This window comes from Silene latifolia, chromosome Y (assembly GCF_048544455.1).
Source record: "Silene latifolia isolate original U9 population chromosome Y, ASM4854445v1, whole genome shotgun sequence".
Classification (NCBI taxonomy): Eukaryota; Viridiplantae; Streptophyta; class Magnoliopsida; order Caryophyllales; family Caryophyllaceae; genus Silene; species Silene latifolia.
Window position 1 is genome coordinate 131,207,218 of NC_133538.1, and position 21,764 is coordinate 131,228,981.

At 35.6% G+C, this 21,764-nt stretch overlaps 1 protein-coding gene across 1 annotated transcript; it reads left to right on the top strand.

Annotated features, from left to right (window-relative positions):
* Nucleotides 1-641: 641 nt before the first annotated feature.
* On the top strand, nucleotides 642-4,617 carry LOC141628935 (uncharacterized). Its single transcript, XM_074442017.1, has 6 exons — nucleotides 642-803; nucleotides 1,099-1,590; nucleotides 1,753-2,717; nucleotides 2,803-2,901; nucleotides 3,010-3,151; nucleotides 4,591-4,617. Exons 1-6 carry the CDS (start codon nucleotides 642-644, stop codon nucleotides 4,615-4,617), a joined length of 1,887 nt encoding a protein of 628 aa, XP_074298118.1.
* The last annotated feature ends 17,147 nt before the right edge of the window (nucleotides 4,618-21,764 follow it).

Here is a 21,764-nt window from a genome sequence, read left to right on the forward strand (position 1 = left end):
GACTTGTAGGTGTTGTACAATCTAATCGATTCGGCTCCGGGACCCAAACTTTCCTAGGATTGTAAGATATAAACCAACTCGATCCATCACAACAATAATTGCTTGCTTATAATTTGAGAATATGTTTGTATGATCAATTCCCATGAATCCCCTATGACCCCATGACACCCTAGTGCCTTTTATCAATTGTTTACACCCCTTTTTAATCATCTTGCTTGTTTACTTTCATTGCTATTTAGTTTAGTGATCTTCTATTCAAACCCCAAATTGTGACACCCCTAGACACCGCTAGTTACAATCGAAAATCTCACTTCAATACCCGTCCCTTGGGATCCGACCTTTACTTGCCTCTTTACTAATTGTAGAGTTGTTTGTGAAGTTATAAATATTGTTTTGGTCTAGGTGCTCCTAACGACAAGTACCGAAAACTAAACCTCAAAGAGGAATACCGACCAAAACCTAAGGCTAGGATGACTGTTCAACCAAAAGTTACAAAGAAATTGTGGAGACCTGTTAATAGAACTCAGGTTCCTGTTCTTGAGGTTCCTGTTCCTGCTGCTCCACCAAAGCCACAACAACCTATTATTTAGGAAGTAATAACACCTAGGGTGCCAATTACCCCTGCCAGAATTTTAACGAGAATGAATACCCAAGCATATGGTAATGAGACTGGTCTTAGTAAAGCTACCTTCCTGGATAGCTTTAGTGCTGCTGTGCAGAAATCTGTGCAGATGGCTAGGGGAGGATTAAATAGTAGGAGAGGTGTAGTGGAAGGAATTGTTGAGGAAGGATCCATCTCCAGAGTTGGTAATGGATAATTTCGGTTTTTGGAATGTGCGTGGACTGAATAGCCTTAATAAACAAAAAGAAATAAGGTGGTTCTTGCATAATAATAATGTAAGGCTATTTAGGTTAGTAGAAACTAGGTTTAAAAGTACTAATTGGATGAAAGTAAGGAATAATATTTGCTCTAGTTGGGCAATTTGCACTAATAATAGTTTCCATAAAGGTGGTAGAGTGTGGGTGTTATGGAATCCACATGCATTTGATGTGGATGTTTATGATATTACAAGTCAAACCATTCATTCGTATATCCAGGATAAGAATAATGGTAGGAAGTTTTGGTTTACTGTTGTGTATGGTTTTAATCATATTAACAGCATAGCAGAGTTATGGGAAAAGTTGAAGGAGTATAATAACAACTGTAGTGAAGCTTGGGCTATAGGAGGAGACTTTAACAATGTTCTAAAGTTTCAGGAAAGGATAGGATCTGATGTTACTGCTGCAGAAATTCTTCCTTTCCAAAACTGTGTTAGTTGGTGTCAACTTCAGGATATCCCTGCAATAGGGTCATATTTTACTTGGAACAATAAGCAAGGAGCTGTTATAAGAGTCTATAGTAGGATTGATAGACTGATGGTAAATTCTGAATGGATTAATCACTATCCTGAGGCTTTTGCTAATTTCCTACCAGAGGGTCTCTATGATCATTGCCCCTGCATTGTGCATTTTGGTGAGGTGGTTGGAAGGAAAAGGGCTCCTTTTAAGTATTATAATATCTGGTCCATGAGCTATGAGTTTGAGAAGACCGTTAAAGCTACCTAAGATGAAGGGATTGATGGCACTTTGATGTTTTAATTGGTTACCAAACTAAAGAAGCTGAAAGGAAAACTTAAGCTACTTAATAAGAAAGATTTCAATGACATTGAAAATAATAGCTCTATTAATTTTATGGCTTTGACTCAAATTTAGAGAAAACTTAGACACAAACCTCTTGATCCTGAGTTGATTGCAGTTGAGAGAACCCTAGCACAGGAGTATGCTCAATTGATGAAAGCCAAACACAGCTTTCTAATGCAAAAATCGAAAGCTGATTGGGCTGTAGAGGGGGATGACAACACAGCATACTTCCATGCAAGTTTAAGGAGTAGAAGAAGCAAAAATAAGGTTATCCAGATTGTTGACATTCATGGTGACTGTCAGACTGACAGTCATGGGATTAATGAGGCATTTGAGGAGTATTTTACCCAAATCTTATGGACCAATAAGGAGGTTATGAGAGTTCATATGCCCACTGTGAGAAGAGGCAAGCTGATTACTATTAATATGCATTCCATTTTGCTTAAACCAGTGACAGTTGATGAAATAAAGCAGGCTATGTATTCTATTCCAGGGACCAAAGCCCCAGGACCTGATGGATACACTAGCCAGTTTTTCAAAGATAGTTGGGACTTAACTGGGGAGTGTGTTACAGCTGCCATTCTGGATTTTTTCAATCATGGTAAGCTTTTGAAAAAGATTAATAATACAGTCTTGATCCTTATTCCTAAGATTGACAGGCCTGTTTGTGTGACTCAATTTCGTCCAATAGCATGTTGTAACACTATTTATAAGTGTATAATAAGGCTATTGTGCAATAGATTAGGCGCTGTTCTCCCACATATCATAAGTCCTAATCAGAGTGCATTTGTTAAGGGAAGAGTTATAGTGGAAAATATATTAATCTGCCAGGATTTAGTTAGATTGTACACAAGGAAAGCTTGTTCTCCCAGGGTGATGATCAAGGTCGATCTTCAGAAAGCATATGATAGTATTGAATGGGCTTTTTTGAAGGACATGCTCAATGCTTTGCAATTCCGTGAAATGTTTATTCAGTTGATTATGGAGTGTGTGAGTACTCCATCTTTCTCTATTGCCTTAAATGGGGAGTTTTTTTTGTTTCTTTAAAGCTAAAAGAGGGATAAGGCAGGGCGACCCTCTTTCCCCTCTACTTTTCACTATTTTTATGGAATACCTGAGCAGGGTGTTGATGGTGGTTCAGGAAAAAGAGGGTTTCAAATTTCACCCTCTTTGCAAACCTTTGGCTCTTTCTCATCTTTGCTTTGCAGATGATCTGCTTTTGTTCTGCAAAGGAGATAAGAATGTGGTTATTATGTTGCTAAGGGCTTTTGAAACATTCTCTTAAGCTTCAGGTTTTTGTATGAACCAAAGCAAGTCTTGCATCTACAGTAATGGAGTTCCAAAGGAGATTATTACTGAGATTATTCATTTGGCTGGTATAGTTGAGGACAAGCTTCCTTTTAGATACTTGGGTGTTCGAATATCTGCAAAGAGATTATCTGCTCTGGACTGTGCAAAACTTGTTGATAAGGTGAGTGAAAGGATAAGAGCTTTAGGTGCATGGAAACTTTCATATGCTGGCAGATTAGTACTTCTGAAGTCTGTTTTGAGCACCTTGCATTGCTACAGGGCCAGAATTTTTGTTCTCCCTTCAAGCATTCTTAATAAAGTTGAGGCCTTATATAGGAGCTTTCTCTGGAAAGGAAAAAAAGCTCCTAACTCTCCTCCTTTAATTGCTTGGGAGAGATGTTGAAAAAGTAAGAAGAATGGGGGATTGGGTATTATTGATTTGAGAAGATGGAACAAAGCAGCACTAGGTAAGTATATATGGTGGATTAGTCAAAAGAAGGACCATCTATGGGTCAAATGGGTTCATGTTATTTACATTAAGGGTAATAACTGGATGGCTTATCAACCTAAAGCTTATTCTAGTTGGTCCTGGCATAATATTTGTGGTATTAAAGAGCAGCTACAGCCTGGTTATCATGGAACTTGGTGGCTGCAGGATAGTAATGCATATACAATCAAACAGGGGTATCAATGGTTGGGTGGAGTTGATGTGCAACAGTAGTGGTATAAGTTTGTTTGGAATCATCCAAGTCTTCCTAAACATTGCTTCATTGGGTGGATTGCAGCTAGTAGAAGACTCCTTACGAAAGACAGATTGCATTCTCTGCATTTAAGTATAGATAGGGTTTGTGTTCTTTGTGGGCTAGAGGATGAAGATCACTGTCATTTGTTTTTCAAGTGTCAGTTTAGTAGAAGATGCTTAGTCCTGGTGAGTCAGCTAGTAGGACTCTAAATTCCAGTGGATGATGTTATTCAATGGTGGCTTTTACAACGTTGCAGGAGTCTACTCAGGAAAAAGGTGATTGGTGCGATGATCCAAGCTCTGATTTATAAAATCTGGGAAGCTAGGAACAAATGTCGTTTTGAGAACATGATTATAAGACCTGAGTTTATTGTAAAAGTGATTAAAGAGGAGGTTATGTTTCGAGTCTTTCATGTATGTAATGCTAAGAATAGAGATAGTATTAGTCAATGGCTAAAATAGCATTAGGCTAGTACTCTCTCTCTCGTTGATGAGTTGGATGATGTAATTCGAAGGTTCATTTGGTTATAATATACTTACATTTTACAAAAAAAAAATCACATATCACTAGCAACATTTATCACTTTTAAATCCTTATCAGCTGTTTTATTTTTGAGAAGCAATAAAACAATATCAACCTTTTTATGCAATAATATCACACTGTGTACCAAAACAATATCAAAGAAAAAAGGATTTTTATATCCTTATCCACTGTTGTTATTTCTGAGAAGGAATATCACAACAACTAAAGCATAATATCACACAACCCCTGAAACAATATCACAGTTTACCAAGAGTTGATCAAAAAAATTTATATTTTGTCAAACTTACTACTGACATTATGTCACTGTTTTTTTTTTTTTGTGTGTTTTTTGTAGATTTCTTCACTTGTTGATAGTGATTAAGGGCTTGTGCATGCTGAGGAAGTCTATTTTACATCATCAACTTTTCACAATCGTCTTTTTTTTGCTTACACTATTCAATTATTTTCTCTTGTATGTCATTCCAAATGGCAACAATTTTGTATGCTCTCCATTTTTTGGGTATCAATGTTATAAAAACTGTTTAATCAATAATGTTTTTTTGTTGCCATTTTTAAATAATATCCCACCTCATTTGAAAGAATATCACACTTTATTCAACAAAATGTCACCATAATTCTTAAAACTATATCATAACATCACACTTGCTTGTATACGAATTGTATTATACTGTAAAATACTACTGAGCAATATCACACTTCATGTGAAACAATATCACCATTATTCATAAACATTACCATTACAATTGGATGTTATTAGGAGATAATATTACAACAATCTCAATGAAATATCACAGTGCATACTAGACAATATCATTCTTAATAATATTTATTGTCCCTCTGAAGTTTTTTTTATGTTGTAAAACAATATCAGCCAGTGTGCGCAATAATATCACACTTTGTAGCAAAATAATATCAAAGTTAAAAGGATTTTTAAATCCATATCCACTGTTGTTATTTTTTAGAAGCAATAAAACAATATCAACCTTTGTACGGAATAATATCACACTTTGTACCAAAAAATTTATCCAAGTAAAAAGGATTTTTGAATCCCTATCCGCTGTTTTATTTTTGAGAATCAATACAATAATATCAACCTGTGTATGCAATAATATCACACTGTCTACCAAAAAAATATCAAAGAAAAAGGATTTTTATATCCCTATCCGTTGTTGTTATTTCTGAGAAGCAATATCACAACAACTTAAGCAAAATATCACACAACCCCTGAAACAATATCACAGTTTACGAAGAGTTGATAAAAAAAAAGTTATATTCCTACCAGAATTACATTTCTGTCCTACCAGCATTACATTCCTAGTCCTACTTAAGTCCTCTACCTCTACCTCTACCTCTATTATTAGGATTTGCAGCCGTCTTCACTCGTTTGTACTGGATTGTGGGTGTTTTTCCATCATCTTCACCATCTTGTCTGGATTCAGTTCGTCTTTAAAGTAGAAACGTAATGTTATGGTTGTATATCAGTTTTCTACCTTTATGCCTTTTGCAAATAAAAGCGACCTAATGTAAAAGTCGAGTTTTTGGTTTTTACCTTTTGTTAGGAGATTGCCGAAGAATGGGTATTTCTGTGTTAATGGTTGGTATTCTAGTTGAATCCTCCTTTGTTGTCGTTTGAATATTAGCCTTCTCTTTTGGCGGACCTTCCGCATTGGTTACTTCCTCTTCCACAGTAATGTCCCTCTCAACAACATTCTCCTTGCCCTTTATCTTAGCACCCTTGTCTTTTGCATCTTCTTTATTCTTACTCTTTTCCTCTAATGTGTTTAAAAGTTCTTCCTTTCCTGCTGTAAATTCTTAACCTTTCTAATCAGCGCTGTCCTCATCTCATTTATGTTAGCTAAAAGCAATGCCACTGCCATTTCTACCCAGTAGTAGCGCCTATGCACTTTCGCATGCAAGTCAGCTTCAAACAACTGCCCCTCATACCAAATCATGTGCATCATTAAGAAGTTTCCCGATTCGGTATTGTTTGATTCCTTCTTTTGCCAATGGAAACTCGTGTTGACAACATCAAAATCTATTATTTCATGCGCTCTATCAACATTTTTCCCTGCTAGGAAGTCACTCATGTGATAGGCCTACAATATCGAGTCATACTATTAGTCATTATTTTGACAAATAATCATATCCATTTACTCCAATATTAATCTACACCCTATAATTTAAGAAACATTTCATATCAGAACATCACACTTGATTGTAGACAGTAGCATGTTGTATACAATCAACCTATCACTAGCAACAATATCACACAAACAATCAAATCACATGTTACTAGCAACAATATCAATAAATCATACCACCAAATATGCAGCCTTGTATATTTCCGTTTCCTTCCAGTTGTCGTACTCTGTATTGTCCAGCACTTCAGCCATCTCGGTTTTTAAATTTACACAAACACAGAAATAGTATTCTTGCAACACCACCGGAATAAAAACCAAATCTACTTCCAGGTTACATGGAAATGTGTTACTTCTTATGAATTTGTCTTATTCTTCCAAAATATTTTCTCTATTCGCTTCTTTGGCTCCAGTAACTTCTACTATTCATTACTGTAGTGTGAATATATATATATATATATATATATATATATATATATATATGTTAAAAAAATCCTCTACTTTTAAGAGTTACTACATTTAATCAAAGTGTTGGACCATATAAATATATGATTATGTTTTGATAATGACAAGTGTGTGCTTCGTTTTATATATATACTCTTGCTCGTAATCGTTTGTTTAGTCTTTGTTAGATTGACTTAGGTTTACAAGTTTATCAAGTAATGTTATAGCATCCTTGGCTATAACATTGAAGATTTGTGAAGCATCGTTCAAGTAATGTTATAGCTGCTTGAGCTATAACATTGAAGATTCCTAAAGCATCATAGCAACTGTAACAAGTTTCAAGTATGATGATCACCCAAGCAAAAGGCTCGATCAAGTCTATAACAAGTTCAAGATGAAGAGCTTATGATCAAGATAAAGAGAAGATCCTATCACTGAAGATCTCCAGGAAGATTAGCTAGTATAGGTCTTCATCTAATAACGGTATCTTAAGAAGAAATATTAGGAAAGTAAAGTTATAGCTATTTCACCTATAACTTTACTTACCAAACTTTAAGTTATAGCTATTTATACTATAACTTTGGGTTGCATTTGAAGGCACGATTTTAAATAGTTTAAAATAATTTTTCAAAAGATAAAATTCTTCAAGCATGTTTTGAAATCATGTGTATATATAATAGAGACTTAATTTGGTTTGTTTAGAGTAAATAATTTGCATTATCCTACTGGTTTGTTAAACGACTTATGAGTCGTCATGCTACCTAGGGTTTGCTAAATTATCTAAACCTAATCCTAATCTACTCCTTGGTGTTATGATCTAAGGTTTTGACCAAGGTGAGCTTGTGAGCCGTGTGGTGGCCGACCTTGTTCCCTATGAAAGTAAAATTTTGTTAGGTCAAATCTCTTCTATATTGCCATAAGATATTTCTATATCTTATAAAATATATTAGATTTACCTTATTTTACTTGATCAAAATCTTTAGTAGAATAAGTTAAGGAAAGATAAGATTTGTTTCTTAAAGGACAATTTATCTTCCCCCACGGTTCTACTAGGGTTTCGATCAAAACTCTAGTGCTCCTCTCTACTATATATACTTGTGATATTCATAATTTCAAATAAGCTTTTCGAAATATAAAAATCCCTTGCAAACAATTTTCAGTTTAATTTTAACCAGTTATTTTTATTGTTTTGCATTTGAAAATCTTTACGAAAAGTCTTGCTCTTTAAATTGCATATTATTCTTAAGGTTACGTTATAAGATAATAGTACTTCATATTGTTTCTTACTCGTTCAATCGTGTGAACCCTTAGAAGAACAATCAAGTGCTTTCTTAGTAACTTAAGATAGTCAGAATCGAATATCTAGTGATATTCAAATTGAGTTATAACTAGAGTTAGGTATACGAGTTGGGTTGATAATTTTGTAATCCGGATAAAGGTACTAAAATTATTAATCGAGAATAGTAGAGGTAGGCTTCGACGTGTGAAGCTGAACCACTTCAAAATCGTGTATCTTTACAGTTTTCGTTTCTGTTCATTTCATTACATTCACAATCACTTAGTTAATTAGTTAAAGTTTATACGATAAACTTTAAGTAATTAATTGCATTGATATAAAATAAAAAGTGGGCATAAGTTTTTTTAATACTCAATTCACCCCCCCCCCCTTCCCTCTTGAGTATTTTGACTATGATAGACTCTTCAATTGGCATTGGAGCCTCATGCTCTTGATTGCCTAACCGCAAAGAGGCTGATCCGTCTATCTTTTATCTTTTTATTTTATTTTATCTCCGCTGCCTTACACGTGCGAAATGGTTTTCAAGTATCTTAAGTCTCCTATCATTGATGGGCAGAATTATGGACTTTGGAAAAACATGATGACACACTACGTAAAAGGACATGATTGGGAGTGCTGGAAGATTATTAAGAATAGACCGCACAAAATTTTGGTCGCATCTTCGGAAGGCACTACCTATGAGAAAAAGGAAGAAGACTATATCGAGGCTGATTATAAGAAGGCTGAGAAAAACTCGAAAGCGATAAGCCTGTTACAAAATGACATGACATCAACTGAATTCGATCGTTTTTCTTCTTGCACTTCGGCCAAGGAAATATGGGATGGTCTTGAGTTAGCCTATGAAGGAACGTCGGCTATTAGGAAATATCGTATTGACTTGCTGATTCAAAAATATGAAATTTTTAAAATGGAAAAGAATGAATCACTTAATAGCATGTCAGCACGATTTTCTACTATAGTCAATGAGCTCCAAAATCTTGGTAAAACGTTTAACTCTGAGGATATTGCTAGAAACGTACTTAGGAGATTAACCAAGAAGTGGCGTCCCAAGGTCACAGTTATGGAAGAAGTCAGAGATCTCACCTCTCTACCTTATGCAGAACTCATTGGTGCTCTCATGGCTCATGAACTCGTCCTGGAAGATGATGAGGCCGAAGCCACTAACAGTAAGAGCCTGGCTCTACAAGCTTCTGTTAAGGAAGAAGATGTTGAAATAAAGAATGAAACGGTTTAGTTTGCCAAACGATTTAATAAACGAATTTTCAGAAATAAGCAAGCAAAGTCGTTTAGCAACAACAACAAAACCTATAATAAGAAAACTTCTTAGTCAATGAATACGTTTGCTAATAAAGGATTCTTTAAGTGCGGAGAATCCAGTCACATGATTAAGAATTGTCCCACATGGGAAAATTTTGAAGACAAAGCAAAACGTGAGAAGACTAAGAAGGAGTTTAAGCAAGTAATGATGGCATCATGCTGGGGAGATCTCGACACTGAGGACGACGAAGCATCAAAAGAAGAAGAAGTTGCTAACCTATGTCTAAGCAACGTATGTCTTGACCTATTTTTAGACAATGATAACGATAGCATGGACTCCTATTGCTGTTTTCTAGGAGATTCTGATTCAGAAGAAGAAGAAGAGGTAAGCTATCTTGAACTTAAGAAAAGTGTTAAGAAATTGCCTAATAATGCCTTAATTGAATACTTTGAGCAATTTCTTGATAAGTGTCACGAACAAGAATTGGAATTGAAAGACTTGAAAGAACAAATTTTCGATATTGCTGAAGAGAATCATCTCCTTAAAGCAATGGCCAAAAAGCTTAAATCTAAAGTTACAGCTAATATGGCTACAACTTCAGATATGACAAATGCTGAGAAGAAGGCTCTTGAGTCTAAACTTATAGCTAATGAAGCTATAACCTCAGACCTAAAATTCAACATTAAGCATCTTCAAGCCAAAGTTACAGCTAGTGAAGCTATAACCTTGGAATTGAGGAAAATCAAAGAGCATCTTCAGTCCAAGGCTATGGCTAGAGAAGCCGTGATCTCAGATCAAAAGAAGGAGATTGAATCTCTAAATCAGCAATTAAAGGAATCTAAAACCGCTCTATCAAATACTAAAAGAACGCATACCGAGACGGTACGAGTTCTCAATGACAGATTCCAAAACTTTTGTGACAATTATGAAGAGACTCATCCTCCCAAGGTCATAGAGTCAGACCATTCCAAATGCAACAAAGAGATACAATCCTTAAAATAATTACTCTTGCATGCTAGAAAGGTTCACAGAAAATGGGAAGGTAGCACACGTGTCCTAAATTTCCTAACTGAGCAATCAGATAATAACATGAAAAGGGGATTAGGACACGAGTGCTATGGTCGTAGAGATCACTCTAAATGCAAATCAACCCTTTCCGAACGAGATTTCAGAAGAAGAAAATATTCAAATCTACCAAAATACTTGATTTTTAATTACTGTGGTCATACTGGTCATATCCAAGAAAACTGTGTCAAACATGCTCAGGATTTAAGAAAAGGAATCAACTTTGTTAAAGCTTATGACACTATTTTCGAGGATAATGATTGTACCCCATTTGAACCAAGTACAAATGAAGAACACAACAATGATCATCGTTGGTTCTATGATATGATCTTTGATTTTAAGAAGGCTACCAAATCAGAGCAAACACCTAAACCTAAAGAACCCTTGAAAACCAAAGCTCCCCCAAAACAACCTGAAAGACCACGACATGAGGAACCCAGAACTCAAACCAAGACGGTTCCCAAACAAACCCATTCGCCTCCAAAAAGTAATGTTATTAAAAAGGTTTGGGTCAGAAGAGATTTAGTTTTTAGAGTGACTAACGTCAAAGGACCCAACTTAGCTTGGGTACCTAAAAACTGCCTCTAATTATTTTGCAGGTTGTGGTGAAAGACAATAACTTATGATACCTTTGTAGTGGATGCTCAAGGCACATGACTGGAGATGTAAATTTATTTCTTTCACTTGAGCCCTTCGATGGAGGTATGGTCACATTTGGTGATAACAAGAAGGGTAAGATTATCGGTGTTGGTAAAGTTAGAATATCTTCTTCTCATGCTATTAGTGATGTTTATCTTGTCAGTGGTCTAAGTATCTCTCAATTATGCGACAAAGGAAATAAAGTTGTTTTACATTCAGATTCTTGTCGAATAATAATTGAAGGAACAAGTAGTGTTGTGCTTGAAGGACATAGTAGAAGGAACGTTTATATGATTGATCTAAATAATATTCCTACTAATTCATTCACATGCATGAAAGTAACAACGGATGATCCGTGTCTTTGGCACAAAAGATTTGCTCACATAAATTCAACAACGTTGAATAAGCTAAAGAGATGGGATTTGGTTGAAGGACTTCCCTCAATCAAATTCGATCAAGAAACATTATGTGACTCGTGTGCTCATTGAAAACATGTGAGATCATTGTTCAAACCCAAGAGAATGGTAAGTACCAATGAACCACTAGAACTCGTGCATATGGATCTATGTGGCCTAATGAAGGTAAGAAGTAAAGGTGGATCCAGGTATGTCTTCGTTCTAGTTGATGATTACTCTAGATATGTTTGGCCTATATTTCTCAATTCAAAGGATAAAACATTCGATGAATTTGCAGTTCTAATGAAGCTTGCCCAAAATAAGTACAAATCAAAATTAGTTTCCATTCATATGGATCATGGCACCGAATTTGATAACCATGCTTTTATAGAATATTGTAGGGAGAATGGTGTTGGGCATAACTTCTCAGCACCACGAACCCCACAATAAAACGGTGTTGTTGAACGTATGAATACGATGTTGGAAGATATGGCACGCACTATGCTATTGTGTAGTGGACTACCTCACAATTTTTGGGCTGAAGCTGTTAGCACTGCATGCTATGTTCATAATCGAGCTTTGATTAGACCCATTCTCAAGAAGATTCCTTATGAGCTTCTTAGGGGACGTAAACCTAACATATCACATCTACGTTGCTTCGGGAGTAAATGTTTTATCCATAATAATGGCAAAAATAGATTAAGCAAATTCGATCCCAGAAGTGATGAAGCAGTGTTTGTCAGCTATTCTAATCATAGTAAAGCATATAAGGTTTTCAATAACAGAACCTTATGCATCGAAGAAAGTGTTCATGTTGTTTTTGTTGAGAATAATATGTTTGACAAAGCTGAACAGGAAGAGGAAGAAGACTTGAACGAACCTGATTTTCGACTATCCAGGGATGATCTTCTGGAATTGGATGAGGAAAATAAAGAAATCCAGGGCACAAATGATGAACAAGGAAGCCCTTCGAATGATAAAGGAAAGAGAACTGAGAGTTTATTTAATGATACTAAAACCTCTTCTCAATACAAGCAACTGGAGAATAAAGTTATAGCTGATGATGCTATAACATTAACTCCGAGCCAGCAAACTAGATCCAATGTTATACCTGATTCTGTTATAACCCCATGATTAGATTCAGGGGGAACAAGGCTTGAACCCCAATCATTCGAAGAAGGTGAGACTAGTTCAGATGACGATGTGCTTCCTGTTTCTATGAAATGGAGATATAAGGACTCTTATCCAATGGAAACCATCCTAGGAAGTCTGAATGAAGGTGTTCGAACTCGTAGAAGACTTAACAACTTTTGCTCGTTCTACTCCTTTCTCTCAACCATTGAGCCAACAAATATCAAAGAAGCACTTGCAAAAGCAGATTGGATCGTTGCTATACAAGAAGAGCTTCAACAGTTCGAACGGAACAAAGTTTGGCATTTGGTTCCAAGACCCAAAGACCGAACGGTTATTGGTACAAGATGGGTTTTTAGAAACAAGCTGGACGATACAGGAGTTATTATACGAAATAAAGCTAGATTGGTTGTACATGGGTACAATCAACAAGAAGGAATTGATTATGATGAGACCTTCGCTCCAATAGCCAGACTTGAGGCTATTAGATTATTAGTAGCATTTGCTGCTCATAAAAGAATTAAACTTTATCAAATGGACGTTAAGATAAGATTTCTTAACGGTTATTTGAATGAGGAGGTTTTTGTTGAACAACCTCCAGGATTTCTCGATAGCAAGTTTCAAAACCATGTTTTCAAACTGGATAAAGCCTTGTATATTTTGAAACAAGGTCCGAGGTCATGGTACGACAGATTGTCGAAATATCTACTTGAAAGCGGCTTTAAAAGAGGATCTGTCGACAAAACCTTATTTCTGAAAACCGAGGATTCCGATTTATTAGTTGTACAAATTTACGTTGACGATATTATTTTTGGTTCAACTAATGATCGTTTATATAAGTATTTTTCAGAATTAATGTCCTCAGAATTCGAGATGAGCATGATGGGAGAACTCAAGTTCTTCCTTGGACTCCAAATTCAACAAACTACCGAAGGAATTATGATACATCAACAAAAATACATCAAGGAACTAACCAAGAAATTCGGTATGGAAAATTCTAATTCTAAGCCAATTCCTATGGGTACTGATAAGAAGTGGACTTTGGATGAAAATGGTAAGTCTGTCGATGAGACAACTTATCGAGGTATGATTGGCTCACTTCTTTATTTGACTGCAAGTCGTCCTGATATTATGTTTAGTGTATGCGTATGTGATCGATTTCAATCGTGCCCTAAAGAATCGCATATGATTGCAGTTAAGAGAATCTTGAAGTATTTAATTGGTACATCTAAATTATATTTGTGGTATCCTCTTGAGTGTAATTTCGATCTCATAGGGTATTCAGATGCAGATTATGCAGGTTGTTCACTTGACATAAAAAGTACTTCCGGCATAGCTACGTTTGTTGGACAGTGTATTATTACATGGGGGTCAAAGAAGCAAAATTCCGTAGTGTTATCTACAGTTGAAGCCGAATACATTGCCGATGGATTGGTATGTTCTCAACTTTTATGGCTTAAGCAACAGTTATGTGATTACGGTGTTAATGTTGGGTATATAAGTATTTTATGTGATAACACTAGTGCTATAATTATATCTAAGAACCCTGCGCAGCACTCACGAACTAAGCATATAGACATTAGACACCATTTTCTACGTGATTATGTAGATAAGGGCAACATAAGACTGGAATTTTGTAGTACAGAAAAACAATGGGCTGACATTTTTACCAAAGCATTGGCTAGAGAACATTTTGAGATTTTACGGTTGCAGATTGGTTTAATTAGTGGCAACTAAACTTGTCACAAATATTTTATTTTCCGTATGACTGACTAGATTTGACGAGATTGTATGATTGTGTCCGTATCTTCTTTGCAAGTTTATTTGTGTTAAATGTTATATTATATTACGAGAATATTTCGTCTTCTAGTCATGTATATCTTATGTTTTACTATGAACCATAAAATCGGTAACAAATTATTCTTTCATATCAATTTATCGAAATTCCTTACTATATTCCTATCTTTTGTCAAAGTTTATCTCACAAAAGATTTACCCTAATCATATTACCTAAGCCTTTGTGTATAATTTGGTAAGTAAAAAAAAATCCTTCAATATCCACTTGCCTACTCCTACACGCCACCCTACTCCCTTTCCTAATCAAACACAAACTTATAACTTACCATAATTCATATTGACTAAACCCAATAAATACCCCACCTCACGTCCTTATCATCACACAACTCCCTAAAATTTAATTCTCTTAAAACTTTTCCACACTCAACCTCCAAAAATTAATCATCATCATGACTCCTCCATCAACCCGCCTCCACTCACCTTCAACTCGGTCCACAACTCGGACCGGGTCATCTAAGCCAACATGCAACAAACCCTTACTCCTACCAAAACTCCTTCACCTCAACCAAATCCTAAGCCTACCAATCCCGATCATAACCGGGTTGATCCTAACCTAGAGAGGAAACGACGAAAGCTTAATAAGGGTAAGAAGAAGGTTGTCGGTTTTGAAGGTTCGGTAGAAGAAACCGAGGTAGTGGTCAATCAAGATGGTTCTCAAAGAGCTATGTTTCGCGAATACATGACGAATGCAACAATGACGGGTCTTGATAAGGTTCGACTTACCGCGGATGAAAGGACTCGGGTAAACCGTGTTATGAGATATAGTATTCATTGAGGACGGTCCTATTCTGAAAAGTGGTATGTAAAAATTGAAGCTTTACAATTTTTCAAAGATTTCTTAACTTATCAAAAGTGGAAAAAGGTTAGCTCTTTCATCGGTTCCGTCTATCCGAATGAGGTAATCCAATTTTATTCTTTGGTTTCTATGAGGAATAATATGTTGCATGTAATGGTCAATGAGTCCGAAGTCACCATCTCCCTTGACGATTTTTGTACTCTATTTTCGGTCCTTGATGATGGGATCGAACTCAACCCGAGTGCAGAATGGGGGGATGTGACGGAGGAAGAGAAGCTCAAAATTAAAAGGTCTTTTGATGATGGTGCTACGGCGTCGAGTAATATGTTAGCAGGACCGTTTAATCCTAAGTTGAAATTCTTTCTAAATTTTATTTGGAATACGGTTGTCCCGAGGAGAGGTGGTCGTGATAAGTTGTCAAGTTATGAAATGGTTTTGGTCTCAAAGTGGCTCGAAGGAACCAAGGTTAGTCTTCCCCGTCTTGTTTTTCATCGGATTATTCAAACAAGTATTTCCGTCACCGAGGAGAAATTTTATACAACTTTGGATTTACCTTTTGGAATGTGGATTTCTCAGTTGTTAGAACATAAAGGGGTTGTCGGTCCTACTAGCTATGGCGTCATGGTCAAAGATGAGATATGTGACACTCATCCAAAATTCATGAAAATTGGCACAATTGGACCCGACTTGGTTTTTTTTGCTAAGGGTAATGTGGCAGAGAAGTCTTCGGATATGATGTCGGTTGTGGAACAAAAATTGGACTCGTTTATGACGAGTGTTTGTGAAAAATTAGAGGTTCAAAACAAGTTCATTGCGGACTTGGTCTCGGGTTTGGGTAAGGAAAAGAATAGGGCTTCGGTTTCGAATGGTTCGGGTAATTCCGAGGTCCTAGCTTATTTGCATAGGTTGGAAGCTCGTGTTGAAGAAATGGCTCGTGATGCGGCTAGAGCGGCTAAGGAGTGTGTTCTTCATTCCCGGTCATTAGCGAATTTGGCAAGTCAAGGAGGAGCTATTTGGCGTGAAGGGAAGGCCATGCATAAGGACATGGGACTTATTTTCGAGGCTACTAAGGCTTTGTCTCTCAAAGTGCTCAATTTCGAGACGTGCCTCACGGAACAAGCTAACCATGTGCGGTCTTGCTTTGATCGTCTTGACTCTCTTGAGTTTAGGACTCGTCCCGGTTATTTGAACCCGAATGTCGTGAAACGCGACTATCCCTAAACCCGCCACAATCCTTTCTTTGCGCCTTTTATTAGACTTTATATTCTGGATTTATGTCTAATTCGGCCCATTTTGGCTTACTTTTCTATTCGGCCCATTAGGCTTTATACTTGTTAATCTATTCGGCCCATTGGCATTAGACTACTTCGTTTGTAGTAGACATATCATATATTTTGCATGCTTATCGTAGATTACTTCTCGTTTTATAATCTCTCTTTGCATGATTAATACGTGTCTCGATCTATATTATTCTAGTTGTTTCATGTCTTTTCTCGTTTTTTCTATGATGTCAAGAGGGGGAAGAAAATAATCATGACTTAAGTATTTGCCTAAGCTTGCTCCTTTTCAGAAGCTTTAATCTCTTAAGGTCCTTAGATGCTATACTTTGCATATAAGTGGTTTGTTCTTGCGTTCAGCTGACTATGACTTTTGTGGTATTATGTTGAGGGGGAACTTACACTTAGTCACAAATCGTAAGAGACTTGTCATTATCAAAAAGGGGGAATTTGTTAGACCATATAGATATATGATTATGTTTTGATAATGACAAGTGTGTGCTTCGTTTTATATATATACTCTTGCTCATAATCGTTTGTTTAGTCTTTGTTAGATTGACTTAGGTTTACAAGTTTAGCAAGTAATGTTATAGCATCTTTGGCTATAACATTGAAGATTTGTGAAGCATCGTTCAAATAATGTTATATCTGCTTGAGCTATAACATTGAAGATTCCTAAAGCATCATAGCAACTGTAACAAGTTTCAAGTATGATGATCACTCAAGCAAAAGGCTCGATCGAGTCTATAACAAGCTCAAGATGAAGAGCTTATGATCAAGATAAAGAGAAGATCCTATCACTGAAGATCTCCAGGAAGATTAGCTAGTATAGGTCTTCATCTAATAACGGTATCTTAAGAAGAAATATTGGGAAAGTAAAGTTATAGCTATTTCACCTATAACTTTACTTACCAAACTTTAAGTTATAGCTATTTCTACTATAACTTTGGGTTGCATTTGAAAGCACGATTTAAATAGTTTAAAATAAGTTTTTCAAAAGATAAAATTCTTCAAACATGTTTTGAAATCATGTGTATATATAATAGAGACTTCAGTTGGTTTGTTTAGAGTAAATAATTTGCATTATCCTATTGGTTAGGAAAACGACTTATGAGTCGTCATGCTACCTAGGGTTTGCTATATTATCTAAACCTAACCCTAATCTAATCCTTGATGTTTTGATCTAGGGTTTCGACCATGTTGGGCTTGTGAGCCGTGTGGTGGCCGACCTTGTTCCCTATGAAAGTAAAATTTTGTTAGGTCAAATATCTTCTATATTGCCATAATATATTTCTATATCTTATAAGATATATTAGATTTACTTTATTTTACTTGATCAAAATATTTAGTAGAATTAGTTAAGGAAAGATAAGATTTGTTTCTTAAAGGACAATTTATCTTGCCCCACGGTTCTACTAGGGTTTCAATCAAAACCCTAGTGCTCCTTTCTACTATATAAACTTGTGATATTCATAATTTCAAATAAGCTTTTCGAAATATAAAAATCCCTTGCAAACAATTTTGAGTTTAATTTTAATCAGTTATTTTTATTGTTTTGCATTTGAAAATCTCTACGAAAAGTCGTGCTCCTTAAACTGCATATTATTCTTAAGTTTACGTTATATGATAATAGTACTTCATATTGTTTCTTACTCGTTCAACTGTGTGAACCCTTAGAAGAACAATCAAGTGCTTTCTTAGTAACTTAAGATAGTCAGAATCGAATATCTAGTGATATTCAAATTGAGTTATAACTAAAGTTAGTTTTACGAGTTGGGTTGATAATTTTGTAATCCGGAGAAATTCACTAAAATTATTAATCGAGAATAGTGGACGTAGGCTTCGACGTGTGAAGCTGAACCACTTCAAAGTCGTGTGTCTTTACAATTTTCATTTCTGTTCATTTCATTACGTTCACAATCACTTAGTTAACTAGTTAAAGTTTAATCGATAAACTTTAAGTAATTAATTGCATTGATATAAAATAAAAAGTAGGCATAAGTTTTTTTAATAATCAATTCACCCCCCCCCCCCTCTCGAGTATTTCGACTGTGATAGACTCTTCAAAAAGCGTGAATATGTATATTTCAAAACAGAACGTTAGCTTACCTTGTGTCGAATTCCAAAAAATAGTAAACTTGTTTCACATGGTTCTGTGTGCACAATGTGATTCAGAATTAGCGACCAACATTTAATCACATTGCTGTTGATGTGCACACTTGGAATCAATGACAATATATCCCGTCTTTCAAGGTATTGATCATCACTGAACTTGGCAACAACCTCACTGCTCCAAACATTAACACAATTGTTAAAAAACTGTCACATTAAGTGTGACACTGATAAACAATATCTCACTATTTGTGAAACAATATCAAAAATTAAGTGAACCAAAATCAGAACAATATCATTCCTTATGTGACACTTGATTGTATACAATATCATGCTTTATACCAAACAATATCACATATTTAAAAGGTATCTACTCTAAAACAATATCAAACCCATTAAAGTACAATATCACATGACACTAGCAACAATATCACCTTTTTGTAATTCTTTTGTCAAACTTACTACTGACATTATGTCTGTGTTGACTAGAAACAATATCACAAATTCTTTTTTCGTAGATGCCATTGCAAATATTATCAGACCATTAATAAAAAAAGTTGCACAAAAATATATGTTTTAACGAACCATACTCTAATGGGAGAATATGGTCGTCCAATAGGTAGTAGTCAAGCACTTCTTTCCTCATAGTCAACATGTTTGCACACAGTGACTTGTTCGCCTTCATAAACCTTGAGACGTGCTCCAATTTTGCATTTGCCACACCACAGTTGAACGTGCATCCAAGGCCATCAGATCTCCCCCTTCTACCAGTGCCAACGACACTGGCAGAACCATCTTCTACGCTAGCTAGAAAAATATATATTACAGTATTCAATATATATTTTGTATTTATAATAAAAAAAATTAGGATTGTACAAGTTAGTGTTTAAAAATATATCCTTTATTTTTGATAGTGGCGTCTGAACTTTGTTTTCCCCATTCCTTCCTCTCTTGCTTTGTTTTTTTCCTCTTTCCCTTTTTGTAAGCAATTTAGGTAACAGTGTACCTTTCCTGGCATTAAGGATTCTAACCTTCTTCCGGACCTTCCTCCTATCTTTATTCAAATCACTCTAGACGAACGTCGCTGCAATCTCTCCCCTGTATAACTGTCTCATCTTTGCATCGCTTAGTTCACAATCAAAAGGCTCACCAGCAGAAAACATCATGTGAAACATCATGAATACGCCACAGTCCAGGTTCAACTCTTTTGATTGCCACCGAAAGTTCACATTATCCATTTCGTAGTCCTTTACTTTTAGCCCACATTCAATACCTTTCGTGTTGAGGTATTCACCATAAAGACTCCCCTGTTTATGATTAATGTAAACAACTATTTAATTTCAAGCTTATCAAATAAAACCATTATACCATTAGTTCTCCATTTTCAATATTGTACTTACAGCCATATGAGCCATGTGTACGTGTTCCTCGTCTTGGAATTCATCATACACTTTGTTGTCCAAATAGAACATTTTCTGCCTCTTGAAGTCAAGACAGACGCAGACGTAGTGCTCTTCATAGAACAAAGCTATGAACACCTTTAGAAATATTAGGAAAAAAAAGTGTCATTCATTTCATTTTTGGAGACAATATCACAATTAAGAAGTAAAAATATCACACAATATTGTAAACAATATCATAGTTAAATTAAAGAATTGTTGTTAAGAACAATATCAACACTAAATGCTAAAAATATCACACATCATACATAACAGTATCACTGATAAAACTATTTTAAATGTCTTACCATATCTGAATTCAAATTCAGTGGCTCCTTAAAAAGAGCTGGCCACATATCCCATGTGTTATATACCTTTTGCTTAAGTTTCGCTAATTCATCAAGATTATCTTCATCTAAATTTAAGATTTTCGCTATATCACCCTGTTGTTCATAAGGGCATCTGATTAGTCTCCATAACACACATTGTACACTACCCAATTTAAAAGATGATAAACATTTGACATTAATGTGTTTCCGTACCGAGTGGGCAATGCCATAGAAAATTCTTGTCGGTTTGTCATTTTCCTTTTGAGCAATTTGGAATTCATTGAGCAATATTACCCATGCCTCAATGACCACTGCTTCTATCTTAGTGTTAGGCAACAAAGACTCAATATCTTCTCTTTGTATACAATGGTAAGTTCCAAAGTTGCAGACAATTTCTCTTCACCATGTTGTAAAAATATTAGCATATTAGTTAGTTTTAAAGTAATATGGAGCAAATTAGGTCATCTCTTACATTTTAAAAAATGGTTTATAGAGGGACTTACAACTTGCTGAATGTATACGGTCCGTAAGTAAGCAATATTCCATGACATCCTTCCGAATCTTCAAGACAGGTTCAAATAAATTGCTTCTTCTGAACATTGATTCTGATATAAGGATAGCATCTTTGTCTGGCAAACCACATTGCAAAGTACACCCCAAATTGTGAGGTACCATATCTGCTGAAGTAGGTAATCCGTCCTAGTGCAACAAATATTCAATGATACTGCCCTTCCCTGGTCCATCTAAACCAGCATATGTTACAACTTCCTTTAATTTAGTCACCACATTTCTATCCTCATTCATTTTCTCAACCACAACATCTCTTTCAACAACCTCCTTATTTCTTGTATCATGATTAACAACCTCCTCCAATTGAGTCACCACATTGGTAACCTCATTGGCCTTCTCTTTTTCGGCATCGTTTTCAACACCATGCTGATTTATTGTATCATGATTAATGTCTTCATTTGTTTTCTCTTCAACGGGCTGTGTTACACCTTATTGATCTCAACTTCAACATACTCGTTATTTTTTCCAGCCTCTGTATCAATGTCATCCTGATTTGTTGTACCATGATTAACCACCTCATTGTTTTCCTCTTGGAAAACCTTCATTACTCCCAAACCATCATTTGTCTCCTCATTAATGGTTTCATACAACTGAGTCAACACATTTGTCTCCTTATTAATGGTTTCATTCTCTCTTTCAATGTCGCCTCTAAGAGTTGTATCACAATTCATCTCCTTACCAAATAATTCCTCCTCACTAGCCCTTCTTCCTCCTAAACCAATACTTTCTACTATATCATTCAATTTTGAATACATATCATT